Consider the following 22,880-nt stretch of genomic DNA (forward strand, 5'->3'; position numbering starts at 1 on the left):
TAGCAATAAGTAAGAGAAAGTTGGAATAGCGACATCAGTTCCAGACAAAGTGGACTGCAGAACAAGGGAAATTATCATGGATAAACCCAGGTGCGCTGAGTCAGTTCCATCTCACGGTGACCCTGTGAACAACAGGATGACTCTGCCTGGTCCTGCACCAGCCTCGCAGTCACTGCTGTATCTGAGCCCATTGTCGCAGCCACTGTCCATCCATCTTGTGGAGGGTTTTCCCTTTTTCACTGACCTTCTATTTTACAAAGCATGATGTCCTCCTCCAGGGATTGGTCCCTCTTGAGAACATGTCCAAACTACGTGAGATGAAGTCTTGCCAATCTTGCTTCTAAGGAGCATTCTGGCTGTACTTCCTCCAAGACACATTTGTTCATTCTTCTGGCATTCTTTGCCAACACCATAATTCAAAGGTATGAATTCCTCAGGAGCTGTGGTGGCTTAGTGCCTGAGGCATTTGACTGCTAACCAGAAGACTGGCGGTTCAAACCACCAGCCACTCTTTGGAAGGTGGGTTGGCAATCTACTTCAGTAGTGATGCTGCCTCGGGAACCCAAGGAGGCGTTGCTATGAGTCGGATCCGACTCAATGGCAGTTGCGTATGAATTCTTCATTGGCCTTCCTTATTCATTGTCTACCTTTCACATGCATATGAGGGAAATGAAAATATCATGACTTGGGTCAGGTGCACCTTAGTCCTCAAACTGGCATCTTTGCTTCTTAACACTCTGAAGAGGTCTTTTGTAGCAGAGTAGCCCAATGTGATGCATCACTTGACTTCCTGACTGCTGCTGCCATGGGCATTGATTGTGGATCCAAGTAAAATGAAATCCTTGACAATTTCAATCTTTTCTCCACTTATCATAATGTTGCTTACTGGTCCAACATAAGGATTTTTGTTTTATGTTGAAGTGTAATCTATACTGAAGGCTGTATGTAGTCTTTGATTTTATCAGTGAGTACTTCGAGTACTCTTCACTTTCAGCAAGCAAAGTTGTGTTGTCTGTATATCTCAGGCTGTTAGGGACTCTTCCGCCGATCCTGATGTCATGCTCTTCTTCATACAGTCCAGCTTCTCAGATTATTTGCTCAGCAGACAGACTGAATAAGTGTGGGGAAAGGACACAACCCTCATGCACTCCCTTCCTTGTCTTAAACCATGCACTATCCCCTTGTTCTGTTTGAATGACTGCCTCTTGGTCTATGTACAGGTTCTACATGTGCACAATTAAGTATTTCCACTCTTCATAATGTTATTTATAGGCGATGTGGTGATTAAGTTCAGAAGGAGTGGAGTTAGAGTGTCTAGTTGGGTCTGAAACCCGATTTTGCTACCTATTGGCTGTATGGGAGCTCTGGTAGCATAGTGGCTAAGATACTTGCCTGCTAACCAGACGGGTGGCGGTTCAAACCCACCAGCCACTCCTCAGAAGGAAGGTTGGACAATCCTACTTCCGTAGTGATACTGCCTCAGAAACCCAAGGAGGGGTCGCTATGAGTCAGGTATGACTCAACGGCACATAACAACAACAACAACAACAACACTGGCTGTATGACCTTCGGCAAACTGCTTAACACGATATCCTCATGTGTAAAATGTAAAACAATAACAGTACCTAGGTCAGAATGAAGATGAAATGAGTTTACATATATATGTACCTATGCGTATGTACATGCATGTAAACGTACATTATATGTACACATACACACACACACAGTTGTTGCTAGTTGCCATCCAGTTGGCTCTGACTCCTGGCAACCACACATACAACAGAATGCTACTCTGCCTGGTCCTGCCCCATTGTCATGACCGTTGGTGTGTCCGAGCCCACTGCTGCCTCGTGTGTCAGCCCACCTCCCTGAGGGCTCCCCTTGTGTTTTGCTGTATGAGTACAGACATACCTCTCCTTTACCTTAACTTCTAACAGTGTCTAAGAAATACGACGAGCACATAGCACGGGGAGCAGCAGAAAGCATGTGAGTGGACATAGCACACACAGAACGCTTTGTAAACATTTGCTGATAATGATGGTGTTCTAGTGATTGTTTTCAACTTGTCATTTTCTTTAACGTAAGGTTTCTTTTGGCTTTAGAGATGGTTCTGTTTTTATTTTGGGAAGAAAACTGGTCTCAACCCTTTCACTTTCCTCTGTGTGTCAATAAGTTGAAGTAGCTCAGGTTATTTATAATTCTAGTTGCCCCCTTGGATTATAAGGTTTAAACACACCTGGAAATTTCAAGTCAGGCTATGGTCATCCTTTATTTATCCACACTTTATTCATGCATCCAAATTAATGAGTACAGGCATACCTCAGAGAGCTACATTGTGGGCTCTGTTCCAGGCCACCACAACAAAGCGAGTATCACAATAAAGCTAAAGTGGCCTCCCAGTGCGCATAAAGTTATGTTGACACTAGGCGGTAGTCCCGGAGTGTGCAATAGAATTATGAAAAGTTTGAATAATTACCAAATGTGACACAGAGCCATAAAGTGGGCACATGCTATTGGAAAATGGCACCAACAGACTTGCTCAATACAGAGCTGCCACAAGCCTTCAATTTATAAAAGAAATGCACTGTCTGTGAAGTGCAATATGGTGAAGCACAGAAAAACACAACACAACAAAAATAGATATGCCTGTAGTTACATGAAAATAACCAATCTCATATAAGGCCTGGTAACCTACGGCTTCATGTCTGGGTTTTCTGTGGTGCTGTGCCTTTGTCCCACGTCAAATGTGGTGAAGTGGGCACCATTTTCAGGAATCTGCTTTCAGGAAAATGAGCTAGTAAGCCTTGCTTTCTTACAAAAGAACAGATCAGGTAGGCAAGAATAACAAAACTGTATTGACTTACTGGTGCTGGGCCTGTACATTGGCTCTTGGACTGAACATCTGTTTTATGTGGGGGGGCTGTATCGTTTTAGAGCTGTCCACCATCGGGAGTAGATACTGCAGCATCTCCTGAGTTTGGGCTAGTCTTTTATCCCTGTAGATTCTCTTCTCATCATCGGTCCAGTTGACGTCCGCCTTCTTGCTTTGGAAAGACGGAAATCTTCTCAGTTTGCTCTTTAAGTTGTGCTGCAGCTCTGAGAAAACAACCACACCAATATGTCTGGTTAACTGACCCATACGCAGTCAACCATTATTTAGTGAGCACTACTACGTCCCGAGGATTTCATCTAAAACTCCTTGGCCATCTGAAGCTTATAGGTTAATGATGGAAAACAACATAAACAAACAATTAAAATACACAGTGTGTCAGATGATGACATAGGCAGCCAATAAAGCTGCCGTTTCCCCTCGGAGCTCTCTGCCTCACAGGTTCCCCACTGAGCTGCTGAGGGACACAGTAAGTCACTCTCCTGAGACAAGCTTCTCTGCCCTCCTGTCATTCTGATAGCTCTCCAGCCACTCGTCTGTGGAAGGTCTCCTGCTGTAAGAAACTGCCTTCCCAACCCAACTGTCACTGCATTGGCCCCAGTGAATAGCTCGTGGGGCGACATTGCCACCTCGTGGTCCTCTCTTCCCCCATCATCAAACTCTTGATGCGCTAGAGAGTCTATCATTCTGTGGCTCTTCTCAATGACCCAGCCTTTGCTGTGGTTCATCTTTTCAGTTTTTTGCCTTTTTCTTTTCCCTTTCCTTGTTGATTCATGCTATCTTTATTATTCCCTTCCTTCCTTCTTACTTGGGTCAACTTGGCTCTTCCTTGTCTAGCTTCTTGAACTGGAACCTTGACACCTTCTATCTTTCCTAATGCAAACATTTACAGCTATATGTTCACCACTTAAAACTGTACAGTAGCCCACAAATTTTGAATTTTCATTTTGAAGTATTTTCTTCTTCACTTTGTTGTTTGTTTGTTTTTTAAAACCCATAGTTTATTGAGAAGTACATTGATTTACAAATATTTGATATTTTCCTAGATATCTCATTGTTACTGATCTTTAATTTAATCTTGTTATGGTCAGAGATCATATTGTTTATAATGTCTAGTCTTTTAAATTCACTGAGACTTGTTTTATGGCGCTGAATGTGATCTATTTTGGCGAACATACAAACATACCTGATAACAGTGTGTACTATGAATTTGCCAATCGTAACATTCTATAAACAGCAATTAGGTGATTGATAGTGTTCTTCAGCTTTTCTAGTTCTATAAATTGTTAAGAGAGGGGTGCTGAAATCTCCTACATTTGTGTAACTGTCTATCTCTTTAATTCTGTAAGATTTTGCTTCATATATTTTGAGGCTTAATAATTAGGTGAAATTCATCTGTCAGTTTGTCATATTGTGGTGACTTGCATGTTCCTATGATGCTGGAAGCTATGCAACTGTATTTCAAATACCACTTGGGTCACCCATGGTGACAGCTTAAGAAAGGCCTGGCAACCTGCTTCCAACACTCAGCCAACAAAAAGCCTCATGAGTAGTAACTGGACATTGATATAGTATCGGAAATGAGAATCTCAGGTTGGAAGGTGCTCCAAATATAATTGGGGATGAACTGCCTCCTCAAAGTAAAGTCACCCTTAATAATACAGAGCGAGTAAAACATTCAGGACCTTCATGTACAGATACGGCATGACTCAAAATGAGAAGCAACATCTGCAAATGTCCATTAATCATTGGAAGATGGAATGCACAAAATAGGAGTCAAAGAAAACTGGAAGTTGTAAAAAATGCAAGTGAGTGATTAAAAATCAATACACTGTGGACTGTGATCCAGTGAGCTGAAATGGACTCTGGTACTGGCCATTTTGAATCTGACATCATATACTATGCTGGGAATGACAAATTGAAGAGGAATAGCATTGTATTCATTGTCAAAAAGAACATTTTAAAATCTATCCTAAAATATAATGCTGTCAATGATAAGTTAATATCCATACATTTATAAGGAAGACCAGTTAATATGACAATTATTCAAATTTATGCACCAACTTCATGCCAAAGATGAAGAAATTGAAAATTTTTATGCACTGTTGCAGTTTGAAATTGATCAAATGTGCAATCAAGATGCACTGATAAGTGTTAGTGCTTGGCACATGAAAGCTGAAAATGAAGAAGGACCAGCAGTTTGAAAATACGGCACTGGGAATAGGAATGATGCTGGAGGTCACATGATGGAACTCTGCAAGACCAATTACATGCTCATCAGAAATACTTTTTCTTTCAACAACACGAACAATGACTATGCATGTGGACCTTGCCAGAGGAATTATAAAGGAATCAAGCTGACATCATCTGTGGAAAGAGATGATGGAGCAGGTCAGTATTACCAATCCAGACAAAGCTGGGGGCAGACTGCAAAACGGATCATCAAGTGCTTATGTGCAAGGTCAACTGAGGCTGAAGAAAATCAAAGCAAGTCCGCATGAGCCAAAGCACAACCTTGAATGCACTTTGCCTTAATTTAAAAACTATCTCAAAAATAGATGTGATGAACTGAGCACTAACGACTAAAGATCAGGAGATTTGAAGTAAAAGTGCTGAATGGAAGATTTTAAAGGATGACTTGAGAAGACAAGGTGAAGTATTATAGTGAAATATGCAAAGACCTAGACTTAGAAAACCAAAAGGGAAAAAAAAACATGATTGGCATTTCTCAAGCTGACAGAACTAAAGAGAAATTTCAAACCTTTGAATCACAATAGTGAAGGATCCTATGGGCAAAAAATTGAATGACACAGGGATTATCAAAAGAAGATGAAAGAAAATCAGTCACTGTACCAAAAAGAACTGGTCGACATTCAACCACTTCAGGAAGTAGTGTATGACCAAAACTCACTGATCATGAAGGAAGAAGTTCGAGCCACACTGGAGGCATTGGCAAAAACGAAGGCTCCAGGAACTGATGGAATGCTCATTCAAATATTTCAACAAATGGATGTAATGCTGGAAGTGCTCACTCATCTATGTCAAGAACTTTAGAAGACAGCTATTTGGCCAATTGACTGGAAGAGGTCCATATTTGTGCATATCCCAAAGAAAGACAACCAAATGGAATATGAAAATTATCGAATAAATATCATTAATAACTTAGGCTGGCAAAATTTTGCTTAAGATAATTCAGAATGGCTGCAGTAGTACATTGACAAGGGACTGCCATAAGGTTGAGCCAGATTCAGAAGAAAGCTGGAAGAAAGGGCATCACTGCAGATACCACATGCATCTTGGCTGAAAACAAAATGCCAAAAAGACGTTTATCTGTGCTTCACTGACAACACAAAGGCATTCAACTACATGGATGGTAACAACTCGTGGATAACACTATGAAGAATGGGAATGCAACAACACTTAATTGTACTCATGCAGAACTTGCACATAGATCAAGAGGCAGTTGTTTGAACAGAGGAAGGTTTAAAATTGGGAAAGGTGTGTGGCAGGGTTGTATCCTATCACATTATTTATTTAGTCTGTATGCTGAGCAAATAATCTGAGAAGCTGGACTATATGAAGAAGAATGTAGCATCAGGATTGGAGGAAGAATCATTAACAAACTTTGATATACAGGTGACACAACCTTGCTTGCTGTAAGTGAAAAGGACTTAAAGCACTTACTGATACAGATAAAGGATTACCGCCTTCAGTATGGATTGCACCAGAATGTGAAGACAATGAAAATCTTCACAACTGGGCCCATAAGTAACACCATGAAAACAGGTGAAGAAAGTGAATTTGTCAAGGATTTCATTCACTTGGATCTACAATCAATGCTCATGGAAGCAGAAATCATGAAATCAAATGATGTATTGCACTGGGAAAATCTGCTGCAAAAGACCTCTTTAATATTTTAAAAAGCCAAGATGTCACTCTGATGACTAAGGTATTTTTGACCCAAGCTGTGGTATTTTCAATGGCCTCATATGCATGTGAAAGCTGGATGTGATGGTAAAGGCTGTGTGTCAATTTGGCTGGGCCATGATTCTCAATGGTTTGGCCTTAGAATGTAGTTATCCAACCCCCACCACCACCCCGAGATCTGATATAATGCAATTACCTCTGTGATGAGATCTGCTATGAGCAGCCAATCAGCTGAAAGGGAGTTTCCTTGAGGATCTGGCCTGCATCCGACATATTCTGACCTTATGGCAAGGTTCTCTGAAGCTGGCTCGTCCTAACCTGACCTCCTATTCTGTGGACTCAAGCCTGCGGCCTCTCCTATTACCTGCCAATCTTGGATTCATCAGCCTCAGCAGCCAGTAGCCTGCTGTGTGACCTGCTGATCTTGGGTCCATCAGCCCCTGTGGCTATGAGTTAGGACATGCCTCTAGCCTGTCTGACCCATGCACTTGGTTCTTGCCAGCCTCTACAAACACATGAGCCATTTCCTTGAGATAAATCTCTCTCTATATATATATATGAGCTTCACTGGTTTTCCTTCTCTAGAGAACTCAGCCTAAGACACTGGACAAGGAAAAAGGCAGACCAAGGAAGAACGGATGCATTCAAATTGTGGTCTTGGAAAAGAATATTGAATATAGCAGGGACTGCCAGAAGAATGAATAGATCAGTCTTGAAGGAAGAGTACAGCCAGACTGCTCCTTAGAAGCAAAGATAGCATGACTTCATCTCATTTACTTTGGACACATCATCAGGAAGAGCCAATCCCTGAGGAAAGACATCAGGCTTGATAAAGTGGAGGGGCAACGAATAAGAGGGATACCCTCAATGAAACAGACCGACACAGTGGCTACAGCAATGGGCTCCAACAGCAATGACTTTAGTTTTCCCTTGGGGTGGTGGTGAGGACAAACAGTGAGAACAGGGAGATATCAGGAGAACGGCAGTCAAGTAGTGTTCTCAAGGCTGTATTACACTGGAATACTTTTCTTCTATATTTAACCCAGTCTCTTTCTCTTTTACTCTCACTGCCGTGCAGTCAGATCTGACTCATAGTGACCCCTCCTTGGGTTTCCAAGGTGGTATCACTATGGAAGTAGATTGCCCAGTCTTCTTTTCAAGCAGTGACTGGTGGGTTTGAACCACCAGCCTTCTGGTTAGTAGTCAAATGCCTTAGGTATGACGCCACCACATAGAGATTAAATAAAGCATATTTCAGAGTCAGAAACAAAATGGCAATCAATCCCCTCTGTTTATAAAAGCAGTTTTAGGATGATTTATTAAAATCCCAAACAATAAATGATACCATATTGTTCTCTCTTGGTACTTATTGTAATTCTATTTAAAAATGAAAGAAAAACCTGTTTGTATCCGTGTCTTATCAGTCCAGCTGGGTGTCTGACTGCTTGCAGGACACTTCAAGGATGTTACTTTGCAACAGGTCCCATACAAATCCACTGTCTTGGACTCAGTTATTTCCTGGCTTGGTTTCTCATCAGTTTCTAGAACAAATCTTTGTTGGCCTTTGCCAAGACTCTGAATCAGACTTTTGGAGCTGAAAGAAATCGGGGGTCTCGTTTGAATGCTGACAGTGAACTGCCTATGTGCTTCCTAGCATGCAAAGGATTCTCACATGTATTGTCTTCCTTGGGGCTCTTACCTGTCATGTGATGAAGGCAGGATGGCTGATGTTATCCCCATGGAACATACGGGGAATCAGAGAGGTTAAGCTATGTGCTCACAATCACATAGCTGAAGGGAGGCACAACAGGTCTAGAATTTACACATTCTAACTCCAGAATTTTGTTCTCTTACCTTCTCTTGCCTTAGTGTATCATTTGGTTTGTTTCTATAGGATATGATAAATAATACATGGTGAAATATAAGTCTTATTTAAATTGATTCTGGATCCCAGTATATGTATGCCCAAAGATGTCTCCCCTATTGGTCTCTTGCCTAATTTTCTAGGTTTCTGGGGCAGGAGAGTTTACATCTTCCATCAGAACCCATTTTAACAAAAGCTAAGTTTTAAGAGGAGAAGCTAAGGAAGGAACAAAGTATGTCCCATGTTTCTTCTGTGGTGTAGATGTAGTCAATTTCCTAGTACTTAAACTGCGGCATTGAAAACGAGGAAAACTCTCAACGACATGGACTGACACCATAGTGTCAACACTGGGCTCCAACATTTCACCTTCATGGAGAGGGTGCAGGGCTGAGCAACTTGTGGTTCTCTGCTACTGAAGGCTGCCAAGAGTCAGAGCTGACTGGGCGCCAACCAACAACAGTGGCCTACCGCACTGTCAGGATGGCCGTCCATATCCTCATTCCTGAGCACAGGGAAACATGCCAAGGGGGGCAGGCGTATAATCACTGCTGATTCAGACAAAACTACAAAGCTGAATTTTAATATCCCCAGACTTTCACTTCCAGTTTTAGGTACGAGTTCTATCCTCATATGACCAACGTTCCCATTGCTACCACAGACAGTAAAACATCTTTAGCAAACATTGATGTGCAGGTGACACAACCTTGCTTGCTGAAAGTGAAGAGGTCTTGAAGCACTCACTGACGAAGGTAAAAGACTATAGCCTTCTGTGTGGGTTACTCTAGAATGTGAAGAAAACGGAAACTTTCACAACTGGGCTCATAAACAACATCACGATAACCAGAGTATTCCTTTAAAAACAAAACTCAGCTAACACAATGAGGAACACACAGCAACACATTTCCAACTACAGATTTGAAGACGTCTGTTGGGGCTTTTCAGGGGCTCACCAATCTCAGAACCCTTCAAAATTTCTCATGAGTGCTCCTTTCTTTAAAACTGATCTCATTACAGACACTATATAGTATAAACGGAGACATCAGATTAGCAATTGTTATCAAAAAGTTATTTTTAACTGTCAATTTAATTCAAAATAAAAATCTTACAGGTGGAGAAAAAGGAGTGAAGTAGTTAAACAGAAGAAATCAAACTACAGGTTTCCTACCTCAAATATTTTTTTAGGATCCAAGGAGGGATGGATCTAGGTATTGTCACTGAAAAGGAGAAAATACCATAAAATTTCTGAGTTTAGGTATTAAAATCAACAAAACTTTTTTTTTTTAAACTTTGACAATTATTCCATTCATATACTTAATGAGTGAAATGGTAACTCTTTGTTTAACATTTTGATACCAGCCATCCTAGTCGGTGCAAAGGGCTATCTCCTTGTGGTTTTGATTTGCTTTCCCCAAGGACTAATGATGTTGAGCATATCGTCATGTGTTGTTGGCCATCATATATCTTTGGAGAAATGTCTATTGAAATCTAATTTTTAGGTTATTATTTTTTTAATTATTGGGTATAAAGCGTTTTTTTTTTTATATATTCTAAATACAAGTCCCTAATCAGATATCTATTGAAAATGTTTTTCCTATTCTGTGGGTTGCATTTTCACTGTTTTGACAGTATCATTTGAAGCACAAGCAGTTTCAATTTGATGAAGTGCAATTTACCTATTTTCCCTTTTGCCACTTACTCTAAGAAACCATTGATTAACTCAAAATCATGGAGATTTACTCCTATGCTTTCTAAAATAAGCCATTATATTTACTATTACTTTAAACAGTTGTCTTTCAGATCAATTAAGAGTAAGAAAAATGAAATATATTATTTTAGTTCACTAATGCCAGCCTCATTTTCTTGATGTGGATCTGAGTTTCTGAGCTATATTATTTTCCTTCTCTCTAAAGAACTCCCTCTAACTTTTTTTTGTAAGGTAGGTCCAAGCCAAAAACCCACTGCTGTTGAATTGATTCTGACTCATCACAACCCACAGGACAGCACAGAACTGCCTCTGGGGTTTCCAAGGCTATAATCTTTATGGAAGCAGACTGACACATTTTTCTCCCATGGAGTGGCTGGTTGGTTCGAACACGCACCATTTGATTAACAGCCAAGTGCTTAATCATTGCACAGCCAGAGCTCCTTTAAGTAGGTCTACTAGTAACAAATTCTCTCCATTTTTGTTTGTCTGAGAAAGTCTTTCTTTTTACTTCACTTTTGATGGATAATTTTGGTGGAGAACACAGAACTCTAGGTTGATGGTTTTTATCTTTCAGCAGTTTAAAAATTACAGTTCATTCTCTTCTTGCATGCACGGCTTCTGGGGAGAACTTTGCTATAATTTTCCTTTGTAAGTAAGGCTTCAGTGGCTCACTGGACAGGAGGGATGAAAGTGAGAGGGAGACAAAAAGCGTAACTCCGACTTTTCCTGCTCATACGTAGACAGTACTGCCAGTAGTGTTTCAGCAAATACAGGAAAACAAGGATTTGCATGGAATGTGACAAATTTGAGTTTGAATATGTAGGACATCTATACGGAGGTGTACAACAGGCAGTTAAATACAAGAGCCTGAAGCTTGGACAAGAGATCAGGCCTGGAGATACACATTTGGGAGTCATTTAGAGAGCGGTTCAAACAGTGAGACTCGGTGGGATCTGGAGGAGAGCGTATAGAGTGAGAGTAGAAAACCAGACACAGAAGATAGAACAATATTCATGGGTTAGAAAAAGGAGGAAGTACCTACAAAGGAGACCAAGGAGTGATGATTCTATTTATACACACACACAGATAGAGTGCATCATATTTTGCACATACAAAGGGTACATATATGGGTTTCACAAATCCCCTCTCAGGTTACCTTCCTATGCATGCTATGTGCATTATGTATGTGTGCATTATTTCTATAGGTATATTACATGTGAAAAATATGGTATATGTATCTATACATACACATATCCAAACTCTATATATCTATATATATGGAATGAGATTACAGAAGTCCTGCTTGCCAAATACATAGATGACAAGATGCTTGAAGGTCCAAGTATGACCTAATCAAGAACTCAGGAAAGGCTGAATCTAAGGAGATCAAATGTACAGGAAGTTTACTGCCAGCATATTGAGCCCCGATACCAACTGTAGCAGTAAAGAATGGAGGGGACACAACTTGGCAGCAGGACCACAGATGCCAAGCTTGAGCTTGTGTAAATTCAACATGTCCGTAGCATAGGGTAATTTTCATAAGAAGCAATGCAATGCAACCTGAGGTTGATGGGAATCTAGTATGTAGGAATGGGAGTGATGATTTACTGAGCACTCCTTAGATGACATTTGCACTACTGTGTTCAGCTTCATCCAAGCTCAAGAGCCACACAGAAGAAAAGAAAAGAAGATGGTACGTGGGCTTGAATCATGTCATATTAGGAATGGTTGAAACAAATAGAAAGAAAATTTCAGGGAAATAAGTGATAGGATTTTTTAAGAATATATTTAAGACTAATCATATGGAAGAGGTATTCCAAGGTTCTCATTATGTCAGGGAGAACCAGGGGAAATGAGCCCGTCCGAGTCCTTCTCCTCAGGGTCCTGCGTCTCTTTCCTTTGTGTCACTAGAGGTGGCACATTCAGGCAGGGGGTGATTTACAAGGACACATGTTTCTAAGTCAGTATGAAAAGAATTGTCAGTGCTTGACTCTGTAGCAGTGGAATGAACTACACTGTAATTTAATAAGTTGTCATTTAAGGAGCCATGGTGGCACAATGGCTAAAGTGCTTAGCTGCTGACCTAAACATCTGCAGTTTGAACCCAGCAGCCACTGTGCAAGAGAAAAGGCCTGGTGAAGTGCTTTCATAAAGGTTTCAGCCTAGGAAACCCTACGGGGCAGTTCCACTCTGTCCTACAGGGTCGCTGTGAGTTGGGATCCACTCCATGGGACACAACAGAAACTTGTCAACAAATATAGTTGATCCAAAGCTGACTGAGCACGGATCCTGTACTGAGTATGGACCCGTACTAAGTAGGAGGTGAGAAGAGAGTATGTTCAAGATTCCTTTCTGCTTAAGATTCAATGTGATGGGAGTGCAAAGGGGAGACAATGAGATGAGTATTTTTATCTAGCCTGGGTAAAACTGCAAGGAAGCAAATTGACATACAATATATTTCTATGGGTCTCCCCTACGGTTTTAGAGTTAAAGAGGAAAATAAAAATTTGAGTTTCAAAATTGCCAGGAAGATGACCAGTTCCTTGGCCATGATTTGAAGATAATCTCTGAGTTCCTTCTCTGCATATTTCTATCAGGTGCGTATATGACAGCTCATGTTCAGATGCTGGGTGGCCTCTCACCATGTCTGTATTCGTATTTCACTCACCCAAACCTTGATGAGGGAACTGTCTTCTGAAATACTCATCGATATACTCTTCCGATACATTTGCCCTTGTATCTAGAGAAGATGGCAAAAGATCATTAGTAGCGTGAAAATAGCTCATTGACTACTAATTTCAAATCTTGTCATGTTTTTTAAAGTGAACAATGCTATCAAAAAAAGCACAAAGAGTTGTTGAGCTCCATGGACTTAATATAAACAGTCCCCAAATCTTCTGCATTTCTGTTGTGTTTTTGTAATTCATAGCAGAAATCTTAGAAATGTACTTACCCTTGGGGGCAGAATTCTCTTTATTTATTCTAAAGAGACAATTAAGAACATGCACAAAAGGAGAGGTATGAGGTTCTTCATTATCGTTGACAATAGAAAAAACTGGTGGCAAAATAAAGGCTTAATAACAGGGGATGTTTAAACAGACTGAGGTTCAGTAACAATGGAATGCCTTGCTATCCCTTATTAACACGCGAAGAGATTTACGATATACTGTAATTTTCAGTAAAAAAGTTGATCACAAAAGAACAAGGAGATTGTGATTAACTCATACAACACGGAGGATAAATGCACAGATGCAGAAAAGGAACTTACTTAGTTTATCTAAGTTTCTGTACTAAACGTTTGGCAAAAGAATACATAAAAGTTACACATAGAACCGGTGACTGCTTGCCTTATCACTATCAGAAAGAACAGATTATTTAAAAACCATGAAACCGTCACTATGGCATCTCCTCTGATTCACAGCGACCCAGGGGGACAGAGAAGAACTGCCCCGCAGTGCTTCTGAGGCTGTGGATCTTTACAGAAGAGGCTGCCACATCTTTCTCTGATGGAACGGCTGGTGGGTTTAAACCACTGACCTTTTGGTTAACGGCCAAGCCCTTAACCACTATACCACCAGGGCCCCCTAGTTCATTTAAAATTCAAGTGAATTAAGCTTCTTACCTTAGTTATAAGAGTCTTCCATTTTTCTTGGTGTGGTTCTTATCTCATTTTCTACTTTCAACTTAGAAAAATAGATATATGTACATGTATACATATTCCTGGAGCCCTGGTGGTGCAATGTTTAAAGTACTTGGCTGCTAACCAAAAGATTGGAAGTTTAAACCTACCAGCTGATCCGCGGGAAAAAGATGTGGCAATCTGTTTCCATAAAGATTACAATCCTGAAACGCTGTAGGGCGGTGGTTCCATGCTGTCCTATGGGGTCACTGTGAGTCAGAACCGACTCAATGGCAGTGGGTTCTTTTTTATTTTTTTAAATATGTATTCTTAAATAAATACTTTTTGGAAGTAGGTGGAGTATAAATGTGTAATACGTTACTCCATATACACACAAAACTGAAGAATTATTTTGGACAAAAATAAAACCTTGCCTAAACTGTATTAATTCTTCCAAAGGATGGTGACTGGAGACAGTGTGACAGAAATGAAGAAAACGACACAGGTTTCAGAAGCGAGTGCACAGTCCAAAGTTTACCTTCTCTCCTGGACTCACCCTCTACTGAGTTGTGAACAAGAGGAGCATGATAGTTTTCAAAACATCAAACTCTTATACTCTCTTTGGGGGAAAGGCTTTCTGATCACACCATCCCCCAAACACCGGGCCACCCCAACCGTCCTGTGTGTGGGGCCACTCCTTCCTTTGTGGCTCGTTGTACAGACTCTGCCTTTGCACCTGCAACACACACTGTGCTTGCCGACTTGCTGTTCTCCCCACCTAACAGGTGAGCAGAAATGGTATCCCATAGTCTTAGGGCCCCTGGCTCCAAGCACAGTGGCAACCTCACATCTGTGGCACAAAAAAGGTTTGTTGAGTAAACAAATTAATTGTTCATGAGACCCTGGAGGCAGAAACTCACCTTTCAAGTCAGTATTTGGCTCATTGTATCTTTGCTGTGAATGTCCTCTAACACAGACCTAGTGGAGCAGAGAGGGAGGAGAAAGCAGCGACAGGTTGGACACGGAGAGCCTTTCCTAGATGACTCAGGGTATAGCAGGTTTTCAGCCAACTCAGTATCGCTTTGTCCTCATTGATTTCGAATGGCCCCAAACAGCTTTTCAATCAGAACCTTCTAATGTCTCAACACAACTTTTCTCCTGCAATACTGAGTTGATACTGATAATCTGTCAGTAAAGAAAGTTTGAGAATTTTTCCACTTCAGCCAGAACTTATTCACAGGAGACCAAAAAAAAAGTATACATACTTACAATCTTACTTAAGTCACAAGAATGGGGATGTAAGAGTGAAACAGGTGGAAGTATGTACCACTGTATGAAAACAGACAAGCAGATTATAGAACTGGGTGTATGTAAAAATGATAAAAATACTTTCTTGAAGCTTGTAAAGAAGAGTAGAGTGGGAAAAGTGTACACATATGGCTTGTGTTGCTTTCTGTCTGGAAAAGGGCTGCCAACATGACCCAGTTGGACTAATCGACCCAGCATCGGAGCACTGTGATCACTCATCTTGGACAGTCTACACATTGCTACGTGACTGTGAGAGTTCTCCAAAGGCTTCCAAACTTTTGTTTCTACATCTTTAGCATATAGATATTACACAGAACTTTCCCAAAGGGGCAGAGAGCAAAAAATAATTGAAAACATATTTGCCAACAAGTAATGCGTTTTAATTCATAATAAAATAGAGTGAAAGCTTAAAATCTCTTTCTTTGTAGATATTATAATTGATTGGCAGCAAAAATAAATGGAGGTAATCTATGAAAATAAGAAATCGTAAAGATCAAAACAAAATAAGTGAAAGAGAAAGGGAAATATTCTTGATAAATTATATACAGCTAAATTTAGCAGTATAACATAACCACTAGAATTTGGAGAAGGGCAGAGAAAATCCACTGGTAATTAGGCTTGATCTGAAGAATCCTTGGTGTCACTGGTAGCCCTCTTCTGGGCCTACTGATGCTCTCTCAGAGAAAAACGTCGCCAGGCCAGTGTGCTGATGAACGGGCCCCGGAAATTCTACACTGATCTCTGGTTGTGTTCCTGTGTGACCCTCCTTCGTAAATATCTAAGTTTCACCACATTGGCTGATGGGAAAATGGTCAAAAGTAGAAAAACAATTTCCCTAAGATGTGTACTTGGTCTCAGTAGTTTTGGTGAAGAATTGAAAAGCACCAAAATAGATCATTAAAAAAAAAAAAAAAAAGCAAAGAAATAAAAACACGTAATTTAGTGGGAGCTAGTTGATCCCTTTAGGAGCCCTCGTGGTGCAGTGGTTGAGCACTTGGCTGAGCCAAAAGGTCGGCGGTTGGAATCCACAGCCGCTCTGAGGGAGAAAGACGTGGCATAGTCGGCGTCTGTACGCACCGCGGCCCCGGAAGCTCGAGTGGCAGCTGTACCCTGTAGTACAAGGTCATCATGAGGCAGAAGTGACTCAACAGCAACGAGTTTGGGTTTTGGTTTTTGGAGTTGATTCTGAAAGGCCGTGAGACTATTAAGAAGAACAGCACAGGGCTCTACAAAATGACACTGTGAGGCACAAATATTTGATAAAATGTGAATTTCAAGTTCCTTCTGCAAAGGCTGAAAAATTTTTTGTGCTCAGATCAAAATATCATTTAACTCAGTTAAAATAATATGGAGTAGGTGAGCAGACCCACGGAAGATACACAGATGGCAAAGAAGCACATGAGAAGATGTTCAACATGCTTAACCATTTGATGTTGTTGTTGTGTGCCGTCGAGTCGGACCCGACTCACAGCGACCCCTCCTTGGGTTTCCAAGGCAGTATGGAAGTAGATTGCCCCATCTTCCTTCCAAGGAGTGGCTGGTGGATTTGAACCGCCAGCCTTCTGGTGAGCCATTAGGGAACTGCAAATTCAACGACCATGAGATATCACAACGCCCACCAGAATGGCTAAAGCAAATATAAAAAAAATACTGATAACAACAAGTGCCGTTGAAGATGAGGAGAAGGTGGAGCACCATACATTGCTATGGAAATAGGATACACCCAGCTTTTAAGTTCCACCGATTGATCTGTTGTCTTCATCAATGCCCTGGACATCAATTGCTGTACAAACTAATCCAATCAGATTAATTCTCATTTGAAGGGATGGTTCCAGAGGCTAATGCTTCCAGTCATTCTGACAGCAGCGGGCTCCCTCCCCAGCGGGCTCCCTCCCTTTTGTCTGGCAAACTAACTGGCTTCCAGTTAACCCTGTATCTTCAGTGGTTCTCCCACTCTTCTGCCAATTGCTTCTCATCACAGTGGCCACTGTTTTTGAGAGCACCTTTGGGTTCAAACTCTCTTGGGAAGAGATCAGCAACTATCTGGTTAACAGCCTATTTCCTCCTCATCCTAAGGCAAAACCTCTGAGCCAGGCCTCTGGAACTGGGGGTGGAGAAATGAGGCTTTTCTCTCTGAATGACATGCCATTTGAGGAGCTGAGCTCAAGGTTCCTTTGCAGTTTTAAAAATAGTAAACAAGATGAGCAAAATTTTAATCATTAACTCCTTCTGGGGAAAAAATGGGGCAGAGATGGTAAGAGGAAGTAACTTGCCATCCATGGCATGTTTTTTTCAGTATTATGAAAAACAACCAGTAAGATTTACCTCTTGTTCTTCTCTGGCACTTTTAAGACTTGTTATAGCAGAATTCCTTTCCTTCTTTGTTTTCAGATATCTCTTGGTTTTCAGCTAGATAAAAGAACCAGATATAAAATCACTATGTAATCAAAACAGCAAAAATATGGACATAAAACTACCTTGGGAATTCTACTTCTAAGAACAGAATTTAATTCTCCTGGAATTCAGATTTCTGGGCTCTGTGGAGGTTGGGACGACCTTCCCAAGCCATCGCCCTGAGACGATTTGGCCTTGAGGAAACTAGGTTCCTAAACATTACCTTAAAGTCAACAGTGGTCTAGACCATTTGGCCGTGGACAGTGGGCTCTTTTGAAGAATTCTCTACGGGTGCTTAGTCTCAGGGAACAAACTCCAGGGTCAGACCAGAAACTGTGTGTTAGGATAAATTATTATGGAAACACTGTTCTAGTCTTGTTTCCATGACAATGTCAATAAGACATTCCATCATCAAACATGAAAAATTTTGGAGGTTCTTTCATCTTTGGAACATTTTTGACTCTCTAGTGGAAAGCAGCCAAGACATCAAAAGATGTATTGCATTGGGCAAATCTGCGGCAAAAAACATTTTTCAAGTGCTGAAGAGCATAGATATCTCCTTGAAGACTAAGATGCACCCAACCCAAGCCAAGGTATTTTTTTTTTTTTTAAATTGTGATTTGGGTGAAAATTTACAGAGCAAATTCACTTTCCATACAGCAGTTCACATACACTTTGTCTCATGACATTGACTACAATTTACCACAATGCAACAGCTCCCCTCCCACTTCCTCCTGACAGTCACCTCTTCCCTGTGTCCATCCCTCCATGCACCCCTGCCCCCTGAGCTGTCTCCCTGTGCATAAACAGCCCTTCTTTTTCCCATGATTGTTCTCTCCAAGGAGTGTATATTCAACTTATATGCCTGTGTTTTGTTTGGCTGGAAGCCACAGGCACGGGTTCCATTCCAGACCTGAAGGGCAGCTAGGGGCCATAGTCTCAGTGGTTCCACTAGGCTCTATCAGACCAGCAAACCTGGTCTCCCCTTCTTCTTCTTTTTTTTTTCCAAATGATTTTGAGTTTTGTTCCACATTGTTCTCCCTCTTTATCGAGGATCTCCTACATAGATCCCACTCGGAGTGGTTGACAGTGGTAGCCGGGCACCATCTAGTTCTTCTGGTCTCATAGGCATACAGGCTGCTGCAGATCACATGCTGTACCAGTCGCTAGGACTAATTTTTTCCATGAATCTTTGGTTTTCTTCATTCTTCTTTTCTCTGGATGAGGAAAGACCCATCGTTGCATCTAGATGGCTACTTGCAAGCTTTTAAGATCCCAGTTGCTACTTGCCAAATAGGAGGTGGAATAATGTTTTGTGTAGTATGTTATGCTAATTGAGCTTGATGTCCCCTGTGACAATGGTCCCGAGCCCATAGGTTCAACTACTCAGTCCATTTGGGTAGCTGGCTCTGACCAAGAAGTGACTACAATTTTGTCCCCAAACCAAGGTATTTTCATTGGCCTCCTATGAATGTGAGAGCTGGACAATGAATAAGGAAGACCGAAGAAGAGTTGATACTTCTGAGTTGTGGTGTTGGCAAAGAATGCTTAGAGTACCACGGACTGCTAAAAGAACTAACAAATCTGTCCTGAAAGAAGTGTGGCTGGAATGCTCCTTGGAAGCTAGAATGGCCAGACTTTGTCTCACTTACTTTGGTCATGTTGTCAGAAGGGACCATTCTCTGGAGAAGGGTGTCATGGTTGGTAAAGTGGAAGGTCAACAAAAAAGGAGAAGGCCCTCAACAAGATGGATTGACATGGTGGCTGCAGAGATGGGCTCAGGTGTAGTAGGGATTGTGAGGCTGGCATAGGACTGGGCAGTGGTTCATTCTGTTGTATATAAGGTTGCTGTGATTCGGAGATGACTCAACAGCACATAACAACAGCAACAGTGTTATCCTGATTTGCAATTGTATATTAAATAAATTTCACCTCCCATTATTGGTTTATTATGATTTTGGTTTTAACAGAAGATAGAATAATTTCCCCTATTCCTCCCTCTAAATGCAACTAAAACTCCTGGGCATTATATATAAAATAAGTAGAGGACGTTGAAAGGTGGAGAGAAGGCAGGCAGGCAGACTAGAGACTTTAGGGTTGGAGGAGTGACAGTGATGAGGTCCCTCATATGGCCCAGATTTACAGCAAGAGAAGCTGGCAACCCATAAATGCCACAAAAAATAACACTCCAGCAAAAGCCTCTCTTCTCTGTCCAAAGGATCAAAAAGGGAGAAGCTTAGATGGAACACTTTTAGATAATGATTGATTTATTCCAAGTAAACACCACCAAAAACTGTGCAATCCCCCCCCCCCCCCCCGCCCCAACTACCACCACCAATGCCAAGCAAGGCTGAAAGGGGAGCTGTATTAGTTTCCTAGGGCGGCTGTAACAAATTACCACAAACTGGATAAAACAAAATACATCTGTTCTCTCCACTTCTGGAGGCAAGAAGTCTGAAATCAAGGCATTGGCAGGGTCGTGGCCCTCAGGAGGCTCTAAGGAACGTTCCTTCTGTTCTTTTTAGCTTCTGGTGGCTGCCGGCAGTCCTTGGTGTACCTTGGCTCGTAACTGCATCACTCCAGTCTCTGTCTCCATCGTCATACGGGCTTCTTCCCTGTGCATGTGTCTCTTCTGTGTGTCTCTGTGTCTTATAAGGACAGTAGTCATTGGATTTAGGGCCCACTCATTACATCTGCAAAGACCTTATTTCCAAGCAAAGTCAAATAAGGGTATGGCAGTCTCTTTAATGATGTCTAATGATCCCTACCTCCTGGTACTCATACCCTGTGTAATCCTCACCCCTTGAGTGTGGGCTGAACTTAGTGACTCACTTCTAATGAACAGAATACGGCAAAATGACAGGATGTTGCTTCTGAGATGAGGTTACAAAGACTGCAGCTTCCGTCTTGCGTGCTCTCTTGTTTGCTAGGATGGAATCTAGCTGGGCTCCATCATCACATGGAAGTGAGGAAGGCCTCTCAGCCAGTGAGAAACCAAAACCCTCCAGCAGCCTGTGAGGAATGAATCCTGTGAACAACCACATGACTGGGGTTGGAAGTGGATGGAAGTGCGGTCAAGCCTGCAGGTGAGACTACAGCCCGGTCAATACCTTCACTGAAGTCTTGAGGGAAAGCGTGAAGTAGAAGCATCCTGTTAAGCAATGCCCCCATATCTTACTCACAGAAACCATGAGGTAATAAATGTTTGTGGTTTTAAGCTGCTACTGCTTGGGGTAATTTGTTAAACAGCAATAAAATACTAATACAATGTTCGTGGTTAAGACCTTGGAAATTATTAAGGTGGCATCTAATAGACCCTAGCAGCTGAACAGGTGTCTCTGTTTGCGTGGATCAACAAAGGAAGATGGACAGTTGGGAACAGGAGGAGAATATGGTATGTGTGGATAACTGCCTCCATGAACAACTGCCTCCTTTGCCAGGAGACCGGAGGAACTGGATAGTGCCGAGCTATCATTCCTCAACATGTGATCAAAGATTCTGCAGAAGAATCCTGATGAAGAGGGTGAAATGCGGAAAAGAATTTCAAATTTTCATGGAATCCAGACTTTCTGGAGCCACTGGGGCTGGACAAACCTCCCAAACTGCTGCTCTCAGATGGTCTTTAAACCTTAGACCAGAAATAATCCCTGCTTCAAAGCAAACGATAGTTCCACTGAACTAGTGAAGAATTCCCGCCTTAAGCACTGTGCTCTTCTAAGAACAATCTATATGGGGTCCAACTGACAAGGAGAACTCGAAAGATCAGACTGGAATCTTACGGGGCCGTGAGTTTATATTAACGGAGAGGAACCACTGGAGAAGGGGGTGAGGATGGTTCCACAACTGGGGAGTGCGTCAGTGCCCCTGAACTGGGCCTGGAGAAACTGGTGAGTTGCTGCATGTCCTGCCGTGTGCATTCTTCACAAGAACAAAATAAAATTCCTCACAGATAAACAAGAAACCCCGGAGCTTTCCAAGTCTATCAGAAAATAACAAATATTGTTAAATTGTTCATTTATGTATTGATACTATGTGAGTAATAATTAACAAAACTGTTACTAAACAAATGAACAATTGTTCTATGTAACTATACAACTGCAAACATTTTTTGCCTGATTGTTAGTCACAGTAAGAGGAGTACCTACTTAGCCTTAGCATAGCTATATACCAATGCCTAAGGCATCTGACTGCTAACCAGGAGGTCGGCAGTTCAAACCCACCAGCCACTCTGTTGAAGGAAGATGAGGCAATCTGCTTCTGTAAAGATTTACAGCCTTGGGAATATAATGAGAGTCTCTATGAGTTGGAACAGACTTGATGGCAGTTTTTTTTTTTTTTTTAAATATACTATTAGGAGTCCTGGTGGCACAGTGGTTAAAGTGCTCATTTCCCAATTGGCTATGTCAGTAGTTTGAACCCACCAGCTGCTCTGAGGGAGAAAGATGTGGGATTCTCCTTCAGGAAAAATGACAGCCTTGGAAACCCAATGGGGCAGTTCTACTCTGTCCTGTAGGGTTGCTATGGGTCAGAATTGACTTGACAGCAGTGTTTTTGATTTTCTGGGTTACAGACCACAAGCAGAAAAGCTCGATCATACCTGAGAAGTTAACTTGAGAGGATAAGTCTGCGAGTCATTGGATTCAGAACTGTCAGAGCCCCGGCTACTACAAAAAATAATCATTTATTTCAGTTGACAGAGTGATTTTGCAGCACTTTCAAATTTCAACTGTTGCTTTTACTGTTTTAAAAATCATATTGGAATTGATAGAAATAGTTCCACTTATGTATGGATCATAACAAATTATGCATAGCATTGAGAAGAATGGGAATTCCAGAACACTTAATTATTCTATGAGGAACCTGTACATAGACCAGAAGGCTGTTGTTCAAATAGAACAAGGGGATACTGCATGGTTTAAAATCAGGAAGGGAGTGTGTCAGGGTTGTAACCTTTCACCATACTTATTCAATCTGAATGCTGAGCAAATAATCTGATAAGCTGGACTATATGAAGAAGAACGTGGCATCAAGATTGGCGGAAGACTCATTAACAACCTGTGATACACAGATGACACAACCTTGCTTGCTGAAAGTGAGGATGACTTGAAGCACTTACTGATGAAGATTAAAGACTACTGTCTGCAGTATAGATTACACCTCAACACAAAGAAAA

At 41.4% G+C, this 22,880-nt stretch overlaps 1 protein-coding gene across 1 annotated transcript in view; it reads right to left on the reverse strand.

Moving 5' to 3' along the window:
* AGBL3 (AGBL carboxypeptidase 3) overlaps positions 1-22,880 on the reverse strand; it is a 78,385-nt gene that overhangs the window by 9,577 nt on the left and 45,928 nt on the right. The window contains exons 11-15 of the mRNA XM_007952907.1: positions 22,305-22,371; positions 17,639-17,722; positions 14,926-14,983; positions 13,055-13,126; positions 2,865-3,096 (exon numbers count right to left, since the gene is read on the reverse strand). Of these exons, the coding sequence (XP_007951098.1) occupies positions 2,865-3,096; positions 13,055-13,126; positions 14,926-14,983; positions 17,639-17,722; positions 22,305-22,371 (513 nt within the window). The remainder of the gene's footprint in view (positions 1-2,864; positions 3,097-13,054; positions 13,127-14,925; positions 14,984-17,638; positions 17,723-22,304; positions 22,372-22,880) is intronic.

Source organism: Orycteropus afer, unplaced genomic scaffold, assembly GCF_000298275.1.
Source record: "Orycteropus afer afer isolate SDZICR_OR568_19922 unplaced genomic scaffold, OryAfe1.0 scaffold00365, whole genome shotgun sequence".
NCBI lineage: Eukaryota > Metazoa > Chordata > Mammalia > Tubulidentata > Orycteropodidae > Orycteropus > Orycteropus afer.